This window comes from Scyliorhinus canicula, chromosome 8 (genome assembly GCF_902713615.1).
Source record: "Scyliorhinus canicula chromosome 8, sScyCan1.1, whole genome shotgun sequence".
Classification (NCBI taxonomy): domain Eukaryota; kingdom Metazoa; phylum Chordata; class Chondrichthyes; order Carcharhiniformes; family Scyliorhinidae; genus Scyliorhinus; species Scyliorhinus canicula.
This window is the reverse complement of record NC_052153.1, coordinates 69,943,324-69,965,537: the sequence shown is the minus strand read 5'-3', so window position 1 is coordinate 69,965,537 and position 22,214 is coordinate 69,943,324. Positions and strand designations below refer to the sequence as shown.

General features: G+C 43.3%; 1 protein-coding gene across 1 annotated transcript in view; it reads right to left on the bottom strand.

Moving 5' to 3' along the window:
• Window positions 1–22,214, bottom strand: part of LOC119970309 (A disintegrin and metalloproteinase with thrombospondin motifs 19-like) — a 650,870-nt gene that overhangs the window by 28,809 nt on the left and 599,847 nt on the right. Inside the window, exon 21 of the mRNA XM_038804712.1 lies at window positions 14,529–14,681. Coding sequence (XP_038660640.1) covers window positions 14,529–14,681 — 153 coding nt within the window. The remainder of the gene's footprint in view (window positions 1–14,528; window positions 14,682–22,214) is intronic.

The window sequence follows — 22,214 nt, the reverse complement described above, 5'->3', positions numbered from 1 at the left end:
GTTATCTATATGCTTCTGCCTGTAGTAATGCTGCGGAACATCCACTGGGTGGGGTGGGGGGGAAGATATCAATGCAGGATAATAGACTTACACAGGCAATTTCCATTATAAATTGGAAAAAGTGGCAGCAATATTTGTTCCCTGATTGTCCACTGTGACAATGTGGAAAACTCAAAGAAGTCTAAGCAACCGTTTATGCCATTTCTCAGAGGTTTTGCTGATCCCCTACCAAAGTCATAGCAGAGATTCTACCACAAGATATATAATGGAGAAAACTGACATGGAGTATACACAGAGGGAATTATAAATTAGGATTTCTGTCTATCAGCAGACATTTTAAAGTGCTTCATACAGAATCAATTATTTTGGAAATGAAAATATTCCTCTGAACAAACATGGCAGTCATTCTGCAATAGTTGTCACAGAAAACAATGAAAGAGAGACAAGTTCAGCAATTTGCAGTGTCGGTTGTGAAAGGGATATTTGCTAGAACACCAGGGGGAGCTCTTGGTTTTTCTTGAAATGAAAATGGCTTATTGTCACAAGTAGGCTTCAAATGAAGTTACTGTGAAAAGCCCCGAGTCGCCACATTCCGGCGCCTATTCGGGGAGGCTGGTACGGGAATTGAACCCGTGCTGCTGGCCTTGTTCTGCATTACAAGCCAGCTGTATAGCCCACTGTGCTAAACCAGCCCCTCAGTGAGGCTTCTCAGTTTAGCATCCATCTAATCAGGCAAACTAATCTGGCACTACTGCATCATGGCGCTGAGGATCCTGGCTCCGGATCACTGTCCGTGTGGTTTACACATTCTCCCCGTGTCTGCGTGGGTCTCACCCCCACAACCCACTGATGTGCAGGGTAGGTGGATTGACCATGTTAAATTGCCCCGTAATTGGGAAAAATAATTGGGTACTCTAGATTTATAAAATAGTAGGCAAACAGAAACTTGGGGTGGGATTCTCCACCTGCAGGATGCTCTGTTTTGACGGCGCCCAGGGGTTTCCCGACAGCATGGGGCTGCCCCACAACGGGAAACCCCATTGACCGGCTGGCGTAACGGAGAATCCCGCCAGTATGGTGAGGCAGAAATGCGGTGCGGCGGGGCGGAGAATCCCGCCATTGGTTGATCACTTTTACTGAAGTGAGCTCACTCGGCTAAATCGCTGGCTTTTAAAGCAGACCAAGCAGGCCAGCAGCACTGTTCGATTCCCGGACCAGCCTCCCCGGACAGGCGCCGGAATGTGGCGACTAGGGGCTTTTCACAGTAACTTCATTGAAGCCTACTTGTGACAATAAGCAATTTTCATTTTTCATTTCATTTTTCATTCTCTAACTGTGCAGCATGCTTCAGTCCTACATTCTTTGACTAGTTTATGTTGTTCATTTGTAATGCGAGCTTCAACGAACAATCTCCTGAACAAGATGGTGCCATCTGAGCCAAGCAAATACCCGGGGTGAAATTCTCCGTCGGTGGGATCCTCCACTTCGCTGGCAGCGCATTCACGCCTGCAGATTTTCTAACGGCGTGGGGGTGTCCACAATAGGAAACTCCATTGGCCGGCTTCCGGGATCGAGGATCCTGCTGCTGACGGGGGTATGCCCTGCCAGAAAACGTGTCTGGCGGGGCGGAGAATCCCATCCCAAGTTATTTGGAGGAGTAATATTTCATTGGTCCTAATTGGCTAATTGTGGAAATATAGTTGAAAAGGGAGACATGCTGTCGAAGCTCTTCGTCTTGCATTCATCAAGACAAATGCATCATTGCAAATTTCAAACGATCACAACAATTTATAGAACAGAAAAGGGATGCTGATTGATTGGCACATCAACACGGATTAGTTGAGACGTTGCCATGGAGAAAGCAATAGGGATCTACCGGCTTCTCATGATACCAGCCAAATAAAAAAAAGGCACAAGAACAAAGAACAAAAGAGCAAAGAAAAGTACAGCACAGGAACAGGCCCTTCGGCCCTCCAAGCCCGTGCCGAAAATGCTGCCCGACTAAACTACAATCTTCTACACTTCCTGGGTCCGTATCCCTCTGTTCCCATCCTATTCGTGTATTTATCAAGATGCCCCTTAAATGTCACTATCGTCCCTGCTTCCACCACCTCCTCCGGCAGCGAGTTCCAGGCACCCACTACCCTCTGTGTGAAAAACTTGCCTCGTACTTCTACTCTAAACCTTGCCCCTTGCATCTGAAACCTATGCCCCCTAGTAATTGACACCTCTACGCTGGGGAAATGCCTCTGACGATCCACTCTGTCTATGCTCCTCATAATTTTGTAGACCTCTTTCAGGTCGCCCCTCAACCTCCATCGTTCCAGTGAGAACAAACCGAGTTTATTCAAACGCTCCTCATAGCTAATGCCCTCCATACCAGGAAACATCCTGGTAAATCTCTTCTGCACCCTCTCTAAATCCTCCACATCCTTGACTTGAATATATTTCTTTTGTTTGCTGAAAATTGTGTACTAATATAGACTGCATCTAGAAAGCATAAATTAGCCACATTACGAGCTTGACTGATTATCTTAAATTGGTTGTCAATGTAGAGGTTAACTCACAAAGGATTGTTCAGCAAGTGTTAGCCAATAGTGGCATCACATCTAACAGCAAACATTTCATTTTGGATTGTGCAAATACAGCTGGTTGAGTACAGTCTGTACTCTGCATATTACAAGCAGCTGGAGGATCATGTTGTTTGATTTAATCAACCTATCATTGGGGCGTACAGGTCACCTGCCTATCATCACATCGGCATTGAAATTCATATACCACCTATTTTCAATTGTGTGTTGGCAGGATGTATTTTTGAACCGATGGCAGCACATATTAATGGAAAATACCACTAGTGGAAAATGTGTTGCACTGCATAGTAGCAGCCATAAATTGTAGTTAGTGCATTTAAATGGTATTTAATTGCAGCGTATAAATTGTTGTGATTATTTGAAATGTGTCTTTCCAGCATTTATTCTGATGAGTGCAAGATTAAAATCTTCAGCAATATTACATAGAATTACATAGAATTTACAGCGCAGAAGGAGGCCATTCAGCCCATCGAGTCTGCACCGGCTCTTGGAAAGAGCACCCTACCCCACTACTCATTTTTCTGTACCACCAAGTAACAGTTGCATAGGTGCACTTAAACAAAATGCTATAAACACATACTCATGTCACCTTCGATCGATAGTCCTAAAATAAATCACTTTTATTCTATCTGTGACAGTGCGAAATATCCATATTTTCAATGTCTAAAAATAACCTTAATTTATTCAATTTCAAAATTAATAGCATTAATGATAATTTAGAAGCAACTCTGTTAATGGTTAGAAATTACAATACAGATAATTATACCCATTAAAATATGGAATTGTGCTAAAATGACGAACTTGCAGTTACTTGAATATGATTGATAAATAATTTATAAATATTGTGCATGATTCATATGATTATTGTTTCATGCATTTATTTGATCCAGACTTGTGTCTGCCAGAGCAGCTTTAAGTCTCTTCATATTTGCTTGATTAGTGTTTCTGGCACTTAGCTAATTTCATTTACCAAACAGACATTAAAATAATTTTTTTTTGGGGTGGCTGGAGGTCGGGGATGATATGTGAAGTTAATAAGAAAGGACAAGGCATTAGAGCAGGGTACCGAAATTGGGTAATGATATGCAGAGTGTGACTGGAAGTGCCAAAGCATTGAAACATAAGAATGCACCCATAAATAGGTTTAATAGGAAAAATGGTAAAAAGACAGAATTCATAACAAGATGGAAAATTAATAGCACAAATAGAAATAAATGAGCCTGATATGATTGCCTTCACAGAGAAGTGATTGCAAGATCACCAAAACTCGGAACTGAATATTGAAGAGTATTTGACATTTCCGAAGGATGGGAAGAAAGAGAACTGAGGTGGGATAGTTTGATCAATAAAGAATGAGATCAGTACAGTAGTGAGAAATTATCTTGGCTCAGAATATCAAGAATTTGAATAAGTTTGGTTGGAGACAGCAAATAGCAAGTGGAAGAAGTAATTGGCAAGAATAGTTTCTAGCCACCTAACAGTAGCTACAGTGTAGGACAGAATATAAATCAAAAAATAATGTGGGCTTTAAGAAAAGTACTGCAATAATCATGGGCAATTTTAATCTTCATATAAATTGGAATAATTAAATTGGCAAAGATTGCCTTGAGGAGGAGTTCATAAAGTGCATTCTGCACAAATTCTCAGAATAATTTATCTTCTGGAACCAACCAGGGAGCAGGATATTTTTGATATGGTAATGTATAATGAGACAGAACTAATGAATGTTCTTATAATAAAGGATCCTCTGGCAAGAGTGATCATAGCATGATCAAATTTCATATTCAGTTCTTGGTGAAAAACCTGGGTTTTAAACCAGTGTTTTAAACTTAAATAAAAGCATTGACAAAGGTATGAAGACAGAGTTGACTACAATGGACTTGGAACAGACTTAAAAGTAAGATAGTAGATAAGCAATAGCATAAATTTAATGACATATTTTAACTCTCATCAATGATTATATTCCATTGAGAAAGAAAGACACTATGGGAAGGATGTACCTCTTTGGCTAACTAAGGAAGACCAGGGTGGTATCAAATTGAAAGAAAATGTCTACATTTCTGTGACAATTAGCAGTAGGTCAGGTGATTAAGAACATTTTAGAAACCAGCAAAGGGTGATTAAAACACTAATAAAGAGGGTGAGTTTAGAATGTGAGAATAAACTAACAAGAAATATAAAAATGGCCAGTAAGAACTTTTACAAGTATATAAAAAGAAATAAAGTAGTTAAAGTAAACATTGATCCCTTACAAGATGACAATGGGGAATTAATAATGGGAAACAAAGAAATCAAAGACATTTTGAACAAGTATTATGTATCTGTCTTCATGATAGAAGAAACAAAATTCATTTCAGCAGTAGTAGAGAGTAAAAGGGTAAAAGAGAGGGAGGAACTTAAAACAATCACTTTGAAAGAGAAAAAGTGCAAGGAAAACTAGTACGGCTAAAGGTGACACTAGTAGGTGTCATGTAAAAGGCATTCAATAAAGTGGCACATAAAAGGCTACGTTCCAATATAAGAGCACATGGTGTTGGTGGTTACGATATTAGCATAGATAGATGACTGGTTAACTAACAGGTAACAAAGAGGTGGTATAAATGAGTCATTTCCAGGTTGGCAAACTCTAACTAATGGAATGCTACAGGTATCAGTGCTGGAGCCTCAACAATTTATAATCTATTTTATGCCCTAAATGCCTTTTTCCAATCTCTCCTAGCTCACACCTATCCCTAACACTACTTTGCTCCACCTTCTCCACCCCTCTTAAACAGTATACGATCCATCACATTTCTCCCTCTTTTCAGTTCTGAAGAGTCATAAGAACTCAAAACATTAACCCTCTTTCTCTCTCCGCAGATGTTCCAGACCTGCTGGGTTTTTCCAGCATTTTCTGTTTTTATTTACAATCTACATTAATGACGTGGATGAAGGGACAGACTGCATTGTCGCGAAATTGGCTGGTGATCCAAAGAAAGGTAGGAAAGCAAGTTGTGAGGAGGGCACCAAGAGGCTGCAAAGGGATACAAGAAAGTCAGTGGGCAAAAATCTTGCTGATGTAGATAGACGTGAGGATGTCCATTGTGGTGGGAAGAATAAAAAAGCGGAGAGAGATTGCAGACTGTTGCAATTTAGAGAGATCTGGGTGTCCCCATACATGATTTGGGGGTAGTCAGGCAAATGGAATTGAGGTAATGGTCAGATCCTATTGAATGGTGGAGCAGGCTCGAGGGATCAAATAGCGTAGTTGTGGTTTTATTAATGTTCTTTTTTCCTTATGTTCTACAAAAAAACATGTGTTACAAAGATTTAATTTCTGCCCAATGTGAATTTTTAGAAATGTTCTAAACAATATTGCACAGCACTGGATCATTTTTTTTTACTCATACGTTTCTGCTGCAGGGTTAATTCTTCAGGATTGTTATGTGGAATTATAGCTAATTTTTCCCAACAGTTGGATGTATAGATTGGTCGGAGGGTGTCGGTGCTGGCTCTCTGGAAGAGCAATCCTCCTAGCCCTGCTCTTCCGCCTTCCCCATAGCCCTGCAATTGTTTCAACTTCTGATAATTTAGCCATTTCTCTTTTGAAGGCCTTGATTGAATCAGTCCCCACCACACTCTTGGGTAGTGCATTTCAGAGCTTAAGCACATGCTGCCTAAAGAAGTTTCCCCTCATTTCACAGTTGTTGTTTTTGCCTACCATCTTAAACGGGTATCTTCTCGTTCTTGATCCTTCTGTAAACAGGAACAATTTATCGACTTTGTTCAGAACCCTCCTGATATTAAAAACGCTATAAAATCTCCTCTTAATCTTCTCTTTTCCATAGAGAACATCCCAGCTTCTCCAATTCATCCTCTTAGTTGAGGCTCTTCATCCCTGAACACAAATTGTTATGAATCTTTTCTGCACTCTGTCAAATTCCTTTACATCCTTCCCAAAGTGTGAACCTTTGAAGAGGAGATTGTTGAAAGTCAACACTTTAACCTCAACAGGAAGCATTCATACATTATTTTCTCTCCTTTAAAATGCAAGATTAGTATTGGCCAGAAAGTAAAACTTCGATTATCTGTTACGATAGAAGCATTCCTACTCCTCAAAATCATGAAAATGTGAAAAAAGATCAATTCCATGCTTTTTTAAAATTTAAACTTGGTTATTTCTCTGAGCATTGCTAGCTCCAGTCTCTAGAAATGAAGCTCTGGTACCTTTTGGGTTCTATGTCTGGCCTCTCCATGAAAACCTTGGTGGATAATAGGGAATACAAATACAGGGAGAGAAATCATTTAGAGCACCATGATGAAGGTGCGCTCTTCAATCACGACACTGCATCATGGCAGAACACAGAGAACGCAGTGAAGAGAGCTCTGAGACTGATGTCAGTCTGAAAGACATGAAACTGCATTGCCACCAGGCCTGAATTACAAACATATTAGGTGGTAACATCAAAAGATAAACCTATGCACAAACTGTGTGTCAGAAGCTGGTAGCATTTGGACAATATAAAACAGCTTACCAAAATCCTTAGTATTAAAGAGTAACTATTAAACAGTAAACTATAAGCTTGAGCACATTAGCAGTCATCAAATTGTTTAAAAAATGATGTTCGCTGCTAACCAGTTTGCCGTAATTGTACATTATGATCAAAAAGGATCTCTGCTTCTTGTTCAATGTCTAAGGCTCAGAAATAAAATATATTCTGAGTATGCAATAAAGTTCAAGAAAGATAATAGTTTGTATTTATAAGAGATTAAAAGTAAATGTTTTGGTCGCCATTTTATCTGAATTCAAAATGGACGGAATGGTTTACTTAATCTGCATCCATTGTGCGATATTCATTATGCTGTGTTACTGCTCTGTTATCCTAATATAGCTGCTGCACTGAGACTGGGCATTTCTCTTCAGGAAGAGAGGACAATCCAAGGAGAAAACTTATTTGGTTAGTCCTACTGACCGCCTGGTGACTAATTTCAAGGTGGCATTTAGGAAGGTCAATACCACATGGGAGAGAAGAAAAATATCTTAAAAGGGGGATTCTCATGAATATAGAAAAGTCATGAGTCACTGAATGACTTCTAAGGGTAAATTCATGAGGCTTCATATATTGCTGACATGCCCTTGCAACAAGCCAGCATATGTGAAAATCATTAAATGCATGGCCAAGGGAAGTTTGCAGTTTTCTGATATGAGATGGCAGTGTGAGTAAGACCTGTTGATGGCCTGCACCATTACATCCCGATCTCCTTATTATTCCGTGCCTGATCCAGCTACAAATATTCCACTATTGACCACCCTATTTCCCCTTCACTGTGGGGGTTAGTTTGGACGTACCAGGGCAATGCAAAAATGGTGCAAAACAGGTCTTACGGGTCTCCAGCCCATTTTTGTCACTGCTTACAGCCAGGATTCCTGGACACACAACAGAGGATAATCTTCCCCTTTGACTTTTTTTACATATGGTTCCATATGTAAACAGCCCTTCCTGATATCTTGCACAAGGAACTAATCTTTCAGCAGGTTATGCTTAAGTTTTTATTGAAAAATATTTGCTTTTTATACATTTAAGTATATTTTCAGCAATTACGAAACAGCAACCTAGCTTAATGTTCATTTTCACTTAATATGCAAACTTTGTGTGACCGCATTCCAACTTAAAAAAAACTTCTGAGGTTATGTAGTTCAACCCAAAACTAACTAAACAATCTTTTGCTACTTTACAAACTGCAAATGGCACAAAAGTAGTTCTTGCATAATATGCGAGCAAATCTATATTTGTTGCACCCTAGAGATGCATCTAAAATGCTGAAAACATCAATAGCAGCTAACATTTACAGTTAAACAGCTTTCAAGTATGAGGGCTGTAATTGCTTAAACATGTGGTTGGGCTGTTCCTAAAGACAGCTCAGCCATTTGATTTACCTGCCAAAGCACACTTCTGTGGCTGCTGGAGATTTGAAAGGTGTAAGACTTATGCTGCAAGAGCTTTCTCATGGTGAGCAGCTTCCTGCACCTGACTTACTGCAGGTCACCTACAAGGTCAGAACGCTAAAACAATCATTTCACTGGCAGACATCTTGCACTTTGATAAATGAAATTTTTGAAAAAGAAGGTTGGATGGCCCTTGTCCAATTTAATGGAATTTTGCATTACAACAACTTGCCAGTATAGCACCTTTCATATAGTAAAATGCCCCAAGGTGATTCACAGGAATTTTACCAAACACAATTTGACATGAGCCACATAATGAAATATTAGTAGATGAGCTAGGTTTAAAGGGCTGTCTCAAAGGATGAAAGAGAGCTAGAGAGACATATTGGCTTGGGAGGTAATTCCAGAGCTTAAGGTCTGGGCAGCTGAAGGACCGGCAACCAATTATCATGGAGTCATGCAGGCCAGAAGTGAGCCATTTGCCGCATTGTGTCTGCCTCACTCCTTTTATAGTGGCTGAAGTCTTTACCTTTTAATTATTTTATTTTTTCCAGGATTTGCTTGCAGTCCAGTGGTGCAAGGGAGAATCAAAGAGAATAAAGTAAAGAATTTTGTATTGTTTGATGATAATCTATTTATGCAGCTAACGGAAGAACAGAATTTACATTTAGGTATCAGGGCAAGAGACAGTTCGGTTCCACCATGGTGGGATATAGAGGGAATAGAAATTCATGACCATAATTCTGGGTGTATGGTTTCATCAGGAAGGGGCAAACGGCAAATCATAGAATAGAATGGAATCATAGAATCCCTACAGTACAGAAAGAGGCCATTCGGCCCATCGAGTCTGCACCAAACCCTTCGAAAGACCACCCTACCAGGGCCCAATCCCCCACCCTGTAAGGGCTAATTTAGCATGTCCAATCCACCTAACTTGCCGGGAGAACCCAGAGGAAACCCGTGCTGACACAGGGAGAAAGTGCAAATTCCACACCGACAGTCACCCAAGGTGGGAATCGAACCCGGATCCCTGGCAGAGGAGAGACAGCAGTGTTAACCACTGCGCCACCATGCCGCCCCAAAAAATGCTTTGCAAGGCACGTCCTCGATTTGAAACTCTCGCATTTTACCGCAATGGAAACCCCTAAACAAAAACTATACCCCTAGACCGGCGAGCCAACTGCTCATAAACAATGGTGCCCAACATGAGTGCCTGAAAATACATGAAAACTCCCTGGAGAAATGAAGTCCTATAATAATGCAGAGCTGGTTTCTGTGTGTGTGGGAAGGTGGGGTGGGAGGGCAGGGGGGGAGTTATAATGGCCACGAAGACCACAAGACGTCTGGCTTCAACATGGATGTCTCGTTATCATTTAACTTCCATGTGTTGCGTCGCCCATGCCTACGAGCAGACGTAATGTGAACCCGCACAATTCAATCTCAACTGAGTTATATATAGGATCCAAGGAAAATGTGGAGGTGTTGGAGACACGGAAAAACAGACAGGAAATTAATCAACAGCAGAAGTGACCTGTACACAGATTCAGTGCACAAAGTGTTTAAAGAACTAACCTGATCAGGAAAGGTGAGCAAAGTGGCAGATAGATTCACCTAGATCGTGTAGTGTACGCAGCCTCTCTCCATCTATCTCGTCAAGCCTACTGCATCATATCACTCCCCAAGCCCACTTAAGTTTCAAGAGGATTCATTGTTCAACATCTGTGTACTTTCTTACATCCCCATTCACTGAGTTCTCTTCCATCACCCCAATCTTCATGAAATGTGATAGCACTTCAGTCAGCATATCAAGTGTAGACATATGTCTTTACATGCAGGCCAGGGGTACTTGTGATGTATCTGCCTGACAGTCACCTTGCTGTATACACTCCATCCAGCCGGGGAACACTTGTCTTACAGAAACTTGATAGGTTTGTCACTCCCACGTGCAGGAGAAGAGAGCACAAAATACAAGAATGAGGAAGTGGACCCGAGGCGTTCTGTCACAGATAATAAAACTGGGATCTGGAGAGGAAGGGGCTGTGGAGATCAATGGCATGTCTGCATCCTGACCATTGGAGATGGGGAGACTGGGACTTTGCAGCTGTCTAGTGACAGCACTAAATATCTCCGACTCATATCTCAGGCAGGGCTCAGTCAGCCATGTTAATTTGATTTCTGCACCAAGTGAAATATGATCAACTTAGCTGTGCTGAGAAACAGCAGTTTTGCTTATTACTTATCCATACCTTTTCTCCACCAGGCCGATCATACGAGAAACAGCAGCTTTGAGCCATCTGGACACTGATTCCTCAGAGGAATTCCTTCCTTCTGGGGTGCACTGTCACTGGACAGATACTTACCAGGCACCAGCGCAAAAAGAAGCACTTTGTGGGCCCAATTATGTGTTTTCAGTTGGTTAATCATCGATCACAAATGAGCACGAGAAAAGAGTGATGAAAGAGTGGCATTAGTGAACAAAAGTGCAGGTCACTGCACGGATGTCGTCCATTGTTGAGATGGTTTCAATTCCGACAATCTAATCAGTCCAAGAAGGCCACATAGATGGTCAACGCCTCCTCATGTCTGCCTCCGTAAACAGGATGTCAGATATTTTACTTGGGGGCCATGGAAATGGAAACTCAAGGTATTCCCACATCTCACCATTGCCCCTTCTCACGCCCCGCCTCACAATCTCAACTGTATCCAATTCGCTATCTCATGTCCCGCTGATCGATGCTGCCCTGCAGAAAAGTAGCAGGCTTTGGCAGGTTCTCATGGGTCCAACATTTAACGGTCGCTGGCGATAAGTATCTCAAGAGTTATAATAGGGATAATGAGCCTGCTCTTTACCTTTGCTGAAGCCACAAGGGCTTCACCATATAGAACTGCGAGGAAGAGGAAGAGGAAAGATTTATAGTTCTTAAGGGGTATGCACTCGAGCACGTCTGGAAACATTTTATTATGAGTTTTCGTTTTGTTAATTAACTCACATAAAATGCATTATTTTGTATGAATTGATGATTATTATTGCCTGTCGATTGGCAATTTGCCTTTTCAATTGCTTGGTGATGAATGTGAAGAGTTGAATTGATGAGTACCATCATAGATGTGGACTGAGTGGATGATTGATTACAGGACTGCTTTGTGTCAGCAGCAGATGGACTGGTGGATTTGATCATGACTATGGTCCAGTGAGAGTGAGTAACTGATCCGTTTGGGCTATGAGGGAATCCATGGAGTCTGAGCTCTAATATGAATGGATGGTCTGAAATTTTGTGCTTATTTTCATCTTCCTCCGAGAATGACGCGACAGCGGCGCCTAAGTGACGTCAGCCGCGCATGCGCAGGTTGGCCTGTTCCAACCCGCGCATGCGCGGCTGATGTCACGACGGCTGACGGTTCCAACCCGCGCATGCGCAGTTGCCGTCTTCCCCTCCGCTGCCCCGCAAGACATGGCGGCTTGATCTTGCGGGGTGGCGGAGGGGAAAGAGTGCGTCACTTGGAGATGCCGGCCCGACGATTGGTGGGCACCGATCGCGGGCCAGTCCCCTCCCGAGCACGGCCGTGGTGCTCACTCCCCTCTCCGCCCCCCACAAGCCACAAACGGGCATTTGGTGCCCATGTTCACGACGGCAGTGACCAGGTGTGGTTGCCGCCGTTGTGAACCGGTTGGGAACGTCAGGCCGCTCGGCCCATCCGGGCCGGAGAATCGCCGGTCGCCGTGAAAAACGGTGAGCGGCGATTCATCCGAGCGGGGGGTGGGAGAATCGCGGGGGGTGCCGGGGGGCGTGTCGTGAGTCGCCCGGCCCTCCCACGATTCTCCCATCCGGCATGGGGCGCGGAGAATGGCGCCCTCTATGTTCAGAAGCTCCAGATGTTTGTGACCATCTGTTGAGACAGTCTCAGCCCTCTGGAAACATTGTTCGTCAAAGTGATTGAGTATGCTGAGCTCAGTCTCTACATTCCGTTTGGTGAACATTGCCTCCTACAAACTCAGCATCTTGGTTGCTCCCATCTGTTATCCATCTGGTGCTCTTCCTCATGTAAAAGTCCAATCTGAATCAGCCACAGTGCCATCCACCCTCACCGATTGTGTGTGAAGAGTTCCAAATCGTACAGATGAGTCTGTCACAACCAATAGCGTCACCACATAATTTTTTTAACAGGATCTGAGAACGTAGCTATGAGTACTGGGCCTTTATTAATCTCAGGACCTTTAACCTTCCCTATGATATGCCATTCAATCTCACATCCACTTTTACGCCACATTTCTTGCTCCAGGAAACTCGTGCAGAAGGCATCAATGTCAGATCATGATGAAAATCTCAATAGTGCCCCAATTTAAATCTTTTAATTCCCCTCTTTAGAGGGGCTGCTCACATGCACCCACAGTTAAACAAGAAGGCACATTCCCAGTGCTTTGGGTTCAGGTTTTATATTTTTGCCAAATTAACCATTCTTGATCCTCTCCCACCCACCTTGGGGTGGGGGGTGGTTAAGATTCCTTCCATGGAGGAGAAAATTCAGTATAAAAAATACACCCCAAGCTAGGTAATGTTAAAAAAAGTAGCAAAGCATTTTCTGCTTAGATGTATTGAATTTTACCAGCTTGGACTTCTCCCAATTGGCATCTAGAACAGACCCAGATGCTAATCTGTGGGATTTCTAATGCAGCCACTTGCCAATTGGTCTCATTACTAATACCAGCTGAGTGGCTCCCAGCTGTGTTGGGAGGCCTGACGGGTGAGTCAGTCTGGAACAAAAAAGAAAAGCAGAAAAAAATGAAACTACCCACCAAGTAGGAATAGTTTCCATTTTTGACATTGCCTCACTGGAATCATTGTACTTTATACTGAATGATCCCCCCCCCCTCCCCCAGTATACACTTACCTTATTTAAGAGTGGCATAGGGAATACCCTAGGGCTGAGGACTGATAAACGTTTGGAGTGGAAGCTAAACATGCTACACAAGAGACACAAGAAAATAATACTACAATTAAAGTAAAATCAAATCACACAGCAGGACAACTAACCTCTGAAAGGAGAAGTTAGTTTAACACCTAAAGTGCAAGTTTCCATCAGAACACTTCTGATGAAAAATTGAGCATTTTCAATTTCAAGTCTATTTTCCCACCAATGTTATTCTCTTACTTCCCAAAGGCTCTGACTTATGGATTCCATGGGATTCAACTTTCCTCAATTGATTGATCTTCGTGTTTGAGCCAAGGCAATGCATGTTTGTTAGGTTAATGTTATTCAACTGTGGAGGCATCATACCTACGCCTGATCTGGTTCTCACCCAATGTTTAAATAGTTCACTACTAGCGTGGGGTCCTAGATAATCAATCTTCTCTAATTTTATTTTCCCTAACCTAAGTCAAGGCCAATTATAGTTCCCTTATTGCCTCCCCAGTTGGGATCAGTACAGATTGTGGATTGATTCTTGGACCTTCCTAGGCTAAGGAACTATAAATACAATGAACGCAATGAGGCACTGGGAGTCCCGCATTTGTGGTTTTTATGTAAAATATTCAACATTGGTGTTTTATTGTCCATTACTCCTCAGATAGATGCAAATTAACCAATGTTAGTTTAGCCTTCAGTTACTTTACTTTGTGGGATTCTCCATCCTGCCAGACCCAGTTTCTGGCGTGTCACGCCGCCATCGGCAGCAGGATCCTCCGTCCTGGTAGCCAGCCAATGGCGTTTCCCATTGCGGCCATTCCCGCTTCGTTGGGAAATCCACAGGCGTGAGTGCGCAGCCGGCGAAGTGGAGAATCGCGCAGATGGAGGATCCCACCCCAGACATTCTCTGTGGAATCTACATTAATTCTGATCAAAGCCATCAACAGTCTCTGAGGTACTGATCACTACCAGACAAATGACTGTGTTAAACCACTCACATACTTTGTGCCATCGAATGTACCGGTCGATAAGAAGGCACTGAATAACGTTCACAATATGGCAGGAATACTAAACAAAAAATGGCAAATTTACAGAATATGTACCACCTTAGACCAGTCTCCTGTTCTCCAGACGTAGCATTTTGAATAATCTTCACAGTCTTCTGCCTCCTTTGGACGTGTTGATAAATCGCATTTCTTGCGTGGATTGGTGCACTTTATAGTTCGATGCCGAGCCCCCTTGCCACATTTCACTGAACACTGTAATGCACATCAACATAAGGATATAATTTACAATAACATCACACCCTATCCAACACTGCCACAGATGTTGACACAGGGCTCAACTCATCTGTTCCTAAAAATCCCCAAAGGAAACTAAAACTCTGAAAACACACGACACAGCGTTCAGAGGAAAGTGATAAATCATCAAGCAAATGTCAGGGTTTTGTGACAGCTGTTTCAGCAGAAATCTGCATTCATTTATATCCACAGGTGAATTACGCTGTCTACATTCCAAAACCGAGCTGACACTAAATCATACAGCTTAACTACTCGAGATGAAACCTCAGTTGGTTCTAGCAATAGGTATCTTGTCTTAATTTATCTTTCCCTATAAAATTTGACATGCCAATTTATTGCATCCTCAGAAACTGCAGATTTCTGTGCTTTGGTCAACAGAACATTGTACGGTGCCAAACACTTTATTTTCTTGTGCCTCTCCTAAAGTTGCAAACTAATGTTGGAATTGTGGCCCATTGACAATATAATACCACCATTTTCATTCCAACACTGTGATGTCTTTTGGGAAATGGGGCCATTTCTTAGGGAGTTTCGACATTAAAGTTTGACAATCAGACTGATTCCTGTTCGAATAGAGTTAACTGAGCTGTGAAAAGAGAATGTAAGTAATTGATAGAAATCCATACATATTGGCATTGATTTATGGAGAAGCTTTAAAGCATTAGTTTTCAAACATATTACTTTGTAAATAAAAGCTGGATCTTGAACTTTTAGCTTGGACATAAAGCTGCAATACTGCAGAAACTGTACATTCGGAAGAGTTTGGAAAATAACAATTCATGTTAGATTAAATGAGCAATCATAAATATGTACTGAATACCAATGGGAATAGGAGTTTGTTGAACATAGATGAGTCACTCAAACAGAGCTGTGGATTATTACAATACCATGTAGGGATGAGTCAGGGATCTTTGCAGATCTGAAAATAGATATTTGCAGAGAATCACTCAACAGGAATGTCACACTCAGAACTGGACTTCATAGAATTTACAGAGCCAGAGGCCATTTGGCCCATCGAGTCTGCACCAGCCCTTGGAAAGAGCACCCCATTTAAGCCCATACTTCTAACATATCCTCGTAACCCAGTAACCCCAACTAACCTTTTATGGACACTAAGGGCAATTTGGCATCACCAGCCTACCGAACCTGCACATCTTTGGACTGTGGGAGGAAACCGGAGCACCCAGAGGTAACCCACGCAGGCATGGGGAGAACATGCAGACTCGGCACAGATAGTGACCCAAGCCGGGAATCGAACCTGGGACCCTGGAGCTGTGAAGCAACTGTGCTAACCATAGTGCTACCGTGCTGCCCTCCAAATTGTGAGGCCCTTCGATATAAATGCCAGTGACTTATTTCTTACAATGTGGTTCTGCTTTTCTTAATATCTGAGTAGAAGATGAATACCACTGGCCTTTTGGAAGTCAATTCCATGGTCCAGACTTTCCGTGGATTGGTGTAGAAGGGACTTTAGTGTGCGGATTAGTTGCCTGCTTAAGGGTATTCATTTTAACCAGCTGCTTGACTACATTTCATGGAAATAGGCACTTGGCAAAGCATGATGGATATTTAGCCTTATTTCAGTCAAGAGTTCTGTGTGAAATAGTCAGAAGGTCATACAATGTAAACAAGCGTACAGCTGCACATTGTTTTGCTGACAACACGATTTTATGATGCTTCGGCAAGGAACCCAAGGTTTTGTTATTAAAACATAATTCTGGCCTCTCGCTAATCTAAAGAAATGCTTTTTGTCCCAGATATTACTTACTGTATCATATAAATATTCTGCTTTTACCTCGGTAACACAGGGCATTTGGAATGACTGTTGCGATCCAGCCCTCCACGAACTTCGTGATTAAATAAAAGACCTTTGGCGAAAACTCGAAGTGCTGACTTATAATTTCCTTGACAATTGGCAATCACTTTGCTCCTTTTCACTTACCAAGGCCGGAAGCTGCGCATTTCTCCGCCAGTCTTTCATCACCAGCCTGGTGACAAATGTACAGCATCTCAGGAGTCCCATCAGTTCAGGGCTGCAGCGTTGCAGCGTTGGGGAAAGTGAAACCACGCACCCTTTTTATGGCGCTAGGGTAAGATTAAAGGTCCTAATTACTTTGGGAAGTCAGGGAGAAGGTAAGTGTGTAAGGTGTGAGGGGTTAGTGGTCTAGGGTGACTTTTATTTGATCTATTCATGGGATATAGGCATCCCTAACTGCCCTTGGACTGAGTGGCTTGCTGTACCATTTCAGTCGGGATTGTAGTGATGCCAGTGGGAGGCTAGTCCGAGATTCTGGAGGATAGTCAGGGAGTCAGGACATAGTTGAGGATTCGGAATGGTATTTGGGACGGTGGAAGGGTAGTCAGAGGGTCAGGAGTGTAGTCAGTGATCAAGTGGATAGTATTCAGGGGTCAGGGGCTAGTTAGGAAGGTAGGTAATCAAGGGTTAGGAGGGTAATTGAGGGATGGGTGGGGGGGGGGTGTCAGGTGGCTGGGAGTTGTCGGTGGGCAGGGGTTGGTCAGGGGTCCATCGAGATGAGCGGGGTGAGTACCATACTTACCAAGGAGTTAGAAGTGGATTTAATTCTTCTAACTCTTCCAACTTTTCCTGGGTAAATATTCTGCTAAGAGAGACAGAACCATCTGAAGCCTTTGAATTAAATTGGAGTTTCAGGTGGTTCCAGGTGCAGGATAATTTCCCAGTGGAAGTTTAAATTTCCTGGAAATTTCCCACACACTCTTGCATGGGAACTTCTGGGGTATTTACGGTGTACGATTCCCACCCTGGGGAACAGAAGTTCTGGGCTGATATGTTTGGAGGGCAATAGAAGGAGTGCCTGATTTGAAAGTGGAGACCTGAAATGTACTGAAATTTTGTGATTTTCTTTTGGTTTCTTCTTAAAAAGTGGGGTGGGACTCTCCATCCCGCCACGCCAGTTTTCTGGTGCAGCGCACCCCTGCCAGAAGTGGGATTTGTCCATCCCGCCAGCCGGCCAACGGAGTTTCCTATTGTGGGCAGCCCCACACTGTCGGGAAACCGAAGGTCGTGGGTGCGCTGCCAGTGCAATGGTGAATCCCGCCAGTGGAGAATCCAGCCCATGGGTTTTCATGTTTCAGATCATTTTGGAGTTTGGGTGCAGAAGAACATAAGGATGTAAAAATATAGGAGCAGCAGTAGACTTTACATCAGCTGAAACTTGCGCTGCCATTCAATATGATGTGGAGATGCCAGCGTTGGACTGGAGTGAGCACTGTAAGAAGTCTTACAACACCAGGTTAAAGTCCAACAGGTTTGTCTCAAATCCCTAGCTTTCGGAGCACTGCCCCTTCCTCAGGTGAATGAAGAGGTAGGTTCCAGAAACATTTATATATCGACAAAGTCAAAGATGCAAGACGATACTTTGAATGCGAGCATTTGCAGGTAATTAAGTCTTTACAGAGCCAGAGAGAAGGGTAACCCCAGGTTAAAGAGGTGTGAATTGTCTCAAGCCAGGACAGTTGGTAGGATTTCGCAAGCCCAGATGGTGGGAGGTGAATGTAATGCAACATGAATCCAGGGTCCCGGTTGAGGCCGTACTCATATGTGCGGAACTTGACTATAAGTTTCTGCACAGCAATTCTGCGTTGTCGCGTGTCCTGAAGGCCGCCTTGGAGAATGCTTACCTGAAGATCAGAGGCTGAATGCCCTCGACTGCTGAAGTGTTCCCCGACTGGAAGGGAACATTCCTGCCTGGCGATTGTCGCGTGATGCCTGTTCATCCGTTGTCGCAGCGTCTGCATGGTCTCGCCAATGTGCCACGCTTCGGGACATCCTTTCCTGCAGCATATGAGGTAGACAACGTTGGCTGAGTCACACGAGTATGTACCGTGTACCTGGTGGGTGGTGTTCTCACGTGTAATGGTCTCACCATGTCGATGATCTGGCACGTCTTGCAGAGATTGCCATGGCAGGGTTGTGTGATGTTGTGGTCGCTGTTCTGAAGGCTGGTAGTTTGCTGCAAACAATGGTTTGTTTGAGATTGCGCGGTTGTTTGAAGGCAAGTAGTGGGGGGGTGGGGATGTTTCTGGAACCTACCTCTTCATTCACCTGAGGAAGGAGCAGTGCCCCGAAAGCTAGTGATTTGAAACAAATCTGTTGGACTTTAACCTGGTGTTGTAAGACTTCTTGCCATTCAATATGATTATGGCTTATCTTCAGCTTCAACTTCACCTCTCTCATACCCTTTGATTCTCGAAGAGACCAAGGGCAGGATTGCCTTTGGGTCGAAACCCTGCTGTCGGGGCAAGTGGGGATGACGATCCTGCACTATGTGGAAAATTGTCATCTGACAATGATTTTCCCAGAATTGGCCAATTAGTATCCACAGGGTGAGCCCATGTCCAATCATGGATGGTGGGTGGGCTATTGGAGATAGAGGGCCAATAAGTCTCTCCAGTGCAGAAGGCGCAGCAGTCTGCAGTTCAGGGAAGAGAGAGATGAAGGGTATCTCCATTTCAAGCTGTTGTCTCTGCAAATTTTTTAAGTATGAATTTTTAAAAATGGTCTCAGATGCCAGGTCACACCTCCACAGGATGTCATCTAGCTGAAGCTGTAGCCAAGGTGGTGAGGAAGGCCTCAAAGCTCTGAAAATTGACCTTATAGGCTAAAATAATGTTTGTGTGGTGCCCCTTTAAAGTGGAGCTACCCAGCCCACCTCAATACCCCAAGGGTAGACAGTGCTTTCAATGATTTCGTCATTAGAGCGACATTGGACAAAAAATGTATAGCCCCCATGTCCACAATCTATGGGGAAGGCCTATGTGCCAGACAAGACCGGCCATGTGCTCAGGACTGAGAGTTTCCCAATACGAATAGGCTTAATATGTCAGCCTGAATAAATGGCTATTGCTTTCAGATTTGGGGGGAAAGCTTCAATGCCACCTTTATTGTCATTACTTTTAAATATCTATTTTGCTTTAAAAACATTTTAATGTAACTCTTTTCCAATATATTCCAGTGTCTAAATAGTGAAATGCCCCAAATTTATTCTTAAATTTGACACTAGTCAGATTCATTTTTTTTGCCGAATAAATGTTACAAATATTGAAATACCTTAAAAAAGTAAATACCAGCAAAGTTGCTCTTTTTCAACTTGTTCAAGATATGTTAAATGTGTAACAGGCTTCTGCATGAGCCTCAGTAAATTATTTTTTCATTGGAATTTGCAGAATAATTGAAGTATATTTGTTATTCAAGGTTTAAAAGGGTCAGAACTTATAGTACCTAGCAACAGCCTCCCTGCGCTTCATATTGTACCTAACATACCAATAACCTTTGGAAATATCATTCAGGAACAGCTGGATCAACAATTAACTTGGATGTGCTGCTTTTATTTGAGCACTTACCAATACCAAATGATCCGCGTTGATGATTGCTGTTTTACAAAGAATGTTGGAAGGCATAAACTCCACCAGTTTGAGATATAAAGCAAGGATTCGGGCATGCAATGTACAGAATGTACAACGATATACTTAGAATCCTTGGCTTAAGTGACCTAGGTAGGAATTTATAGGACTCTGTCATAACGCTCATGAGGTTATTGCTACACAGACACCAGTTAATGTCCTTGCATAAGCAGGAAGAGTAAATAGTTCTTACTACTATGTCCTACATTAGAACATTGCCAACACTTCAAAGGTATATCATAATTGCAAAAGTGATTTTTTGATGATCTGAGGTTGTCAAAGCATCTATTCAAATGCAAGTTCTTTGTAATTACAGTGCCATTATTAAACCAAACTGCCCTTATAAAACAGCAGGGTCAACCAAATGTCTTGGAGTTTAAATTTGTTATATGTGGTTTTTGGCAGAGCTAGCACAGCTACAAATCAAAATGATGAGAATTCCAGGGTCACAGGAATTTTATAGTAAGGGAACTATGCCCTAGATTGTTTGGGACTGAACATCTAGACATAACTTGCACTGGCTTGAGCTGGAACTTCTGTTGAATGATATACAATCTTAGCTCAATAGTTAGACTGATTACCCAGATGTGCCTGAACAGGATGATACTTGTGAACAAGTGGGTTGTCCTTGCAAAAGTGGAAATTGGTCAAACATTTCATTCATACATCTACACTTTGAACTATTTTTCCAATTGGCAGAGTCTTTGCTTTGGCTATTGGGTACTAATTTGTGTTGAGTATCAGGTGAGCCCTAAGGATGAATCAAAAATTAGTCCAATACACTCCTAATCCTAAACTTCAAATTCCTCAAAGAGGTTCATAGGGCTGGATTTGACGCCCAGCAAGAGTGGTTGTTGTGAGCAGATGCATAAGTGGGTGGTCTTCCGATTCTGCCTGTTCCGGTGGCCCCACAGCAATTTAACGTTTGTTGGGATGTTAATGACCTGAGAAAAGACTGCAACCCCCACCCCCCTGTTGGCCATTTGGATGCAGGGTAAGTGGCAGGCTGGCGGAGTAGTAATAATTGTGGGTTCAGGCTAGTAGGCGTCGTAGGGCTGGGGTGGGGTTGGATATCAGGGGCTGGCTTGGGTGGGGTGAATGGGAAGGGAATTACAGTTTCTGGAGCTTGACAGGGAGGCTTCTTATTGAAACGGGGCGGGATTCACAGCAATCGGCGAATTGGCCCGATGCCCGCACCAAAAGCGGCACAAACCACTCTGGCGTCAGACCAACTGGAAGTTGCGGAATTCTCTGCATTTGAGGGGGCTAGGCCAGCACCGGTGGGGATGGCGCCACGCCAGCCGGCGTCAAAGGCACTGCGTGAGTTAGCGCAGACACAGAACCGCCGGCGTGGTTTAGCGCATGCGCAGACTGACCAGTGTATTCTGGCGCATGCGCAGGGGTTGTGTTCCAGGGCCCTCCAGGGGCTGGCGAGGAAGGAAGGAGTGCCCTCACGGCACAGGCCCGCCTGCAGATCGATGGGTCCTGATCGCCGGCCAGGCCACCGTGGGGGCCCCCCACGGGGCCGGATCCCCCCGCGCCCCCCCGACGACTGCAACAGCCAGCCTACCAGCCAGGTCCCGCCATGTGGGACCATGTCCAATCCACGCTGGCGGGACTGGCCAGAAACCAATGGCCCCCGACCGGCGTGACATGATGTCTGAATTACCTGTTGGGTTTCTGACCCGAGCAGAGTTACCTGTTGGGTTTCTGACCCATCACTGGCCTCTGCTCCACATAACATTGCGGTAGGGGCAGGGTTAGGTGGGTAGGCAGGAGATACAGTACCCATGGCATTATATTTTCCCCTGTCTGCAAACCTAACACTATAAATTCCAGCCATAGTTTCTTTAAATTTTGGAGCTTTGGGGAATGGTAAGTCGGGGCTTGCATAGGCCATTTAATTTTCTTAATTCAAAAAATATATAAACTTGCCTTAATCTACATAAAACACATATCCATAGAACCCAGTGGGAGTCTTGTTGATAAGTGCTGTATTTCCATATTCCATATAGTCTGCTCACGGTGCAATGGACGCCAACACTACAA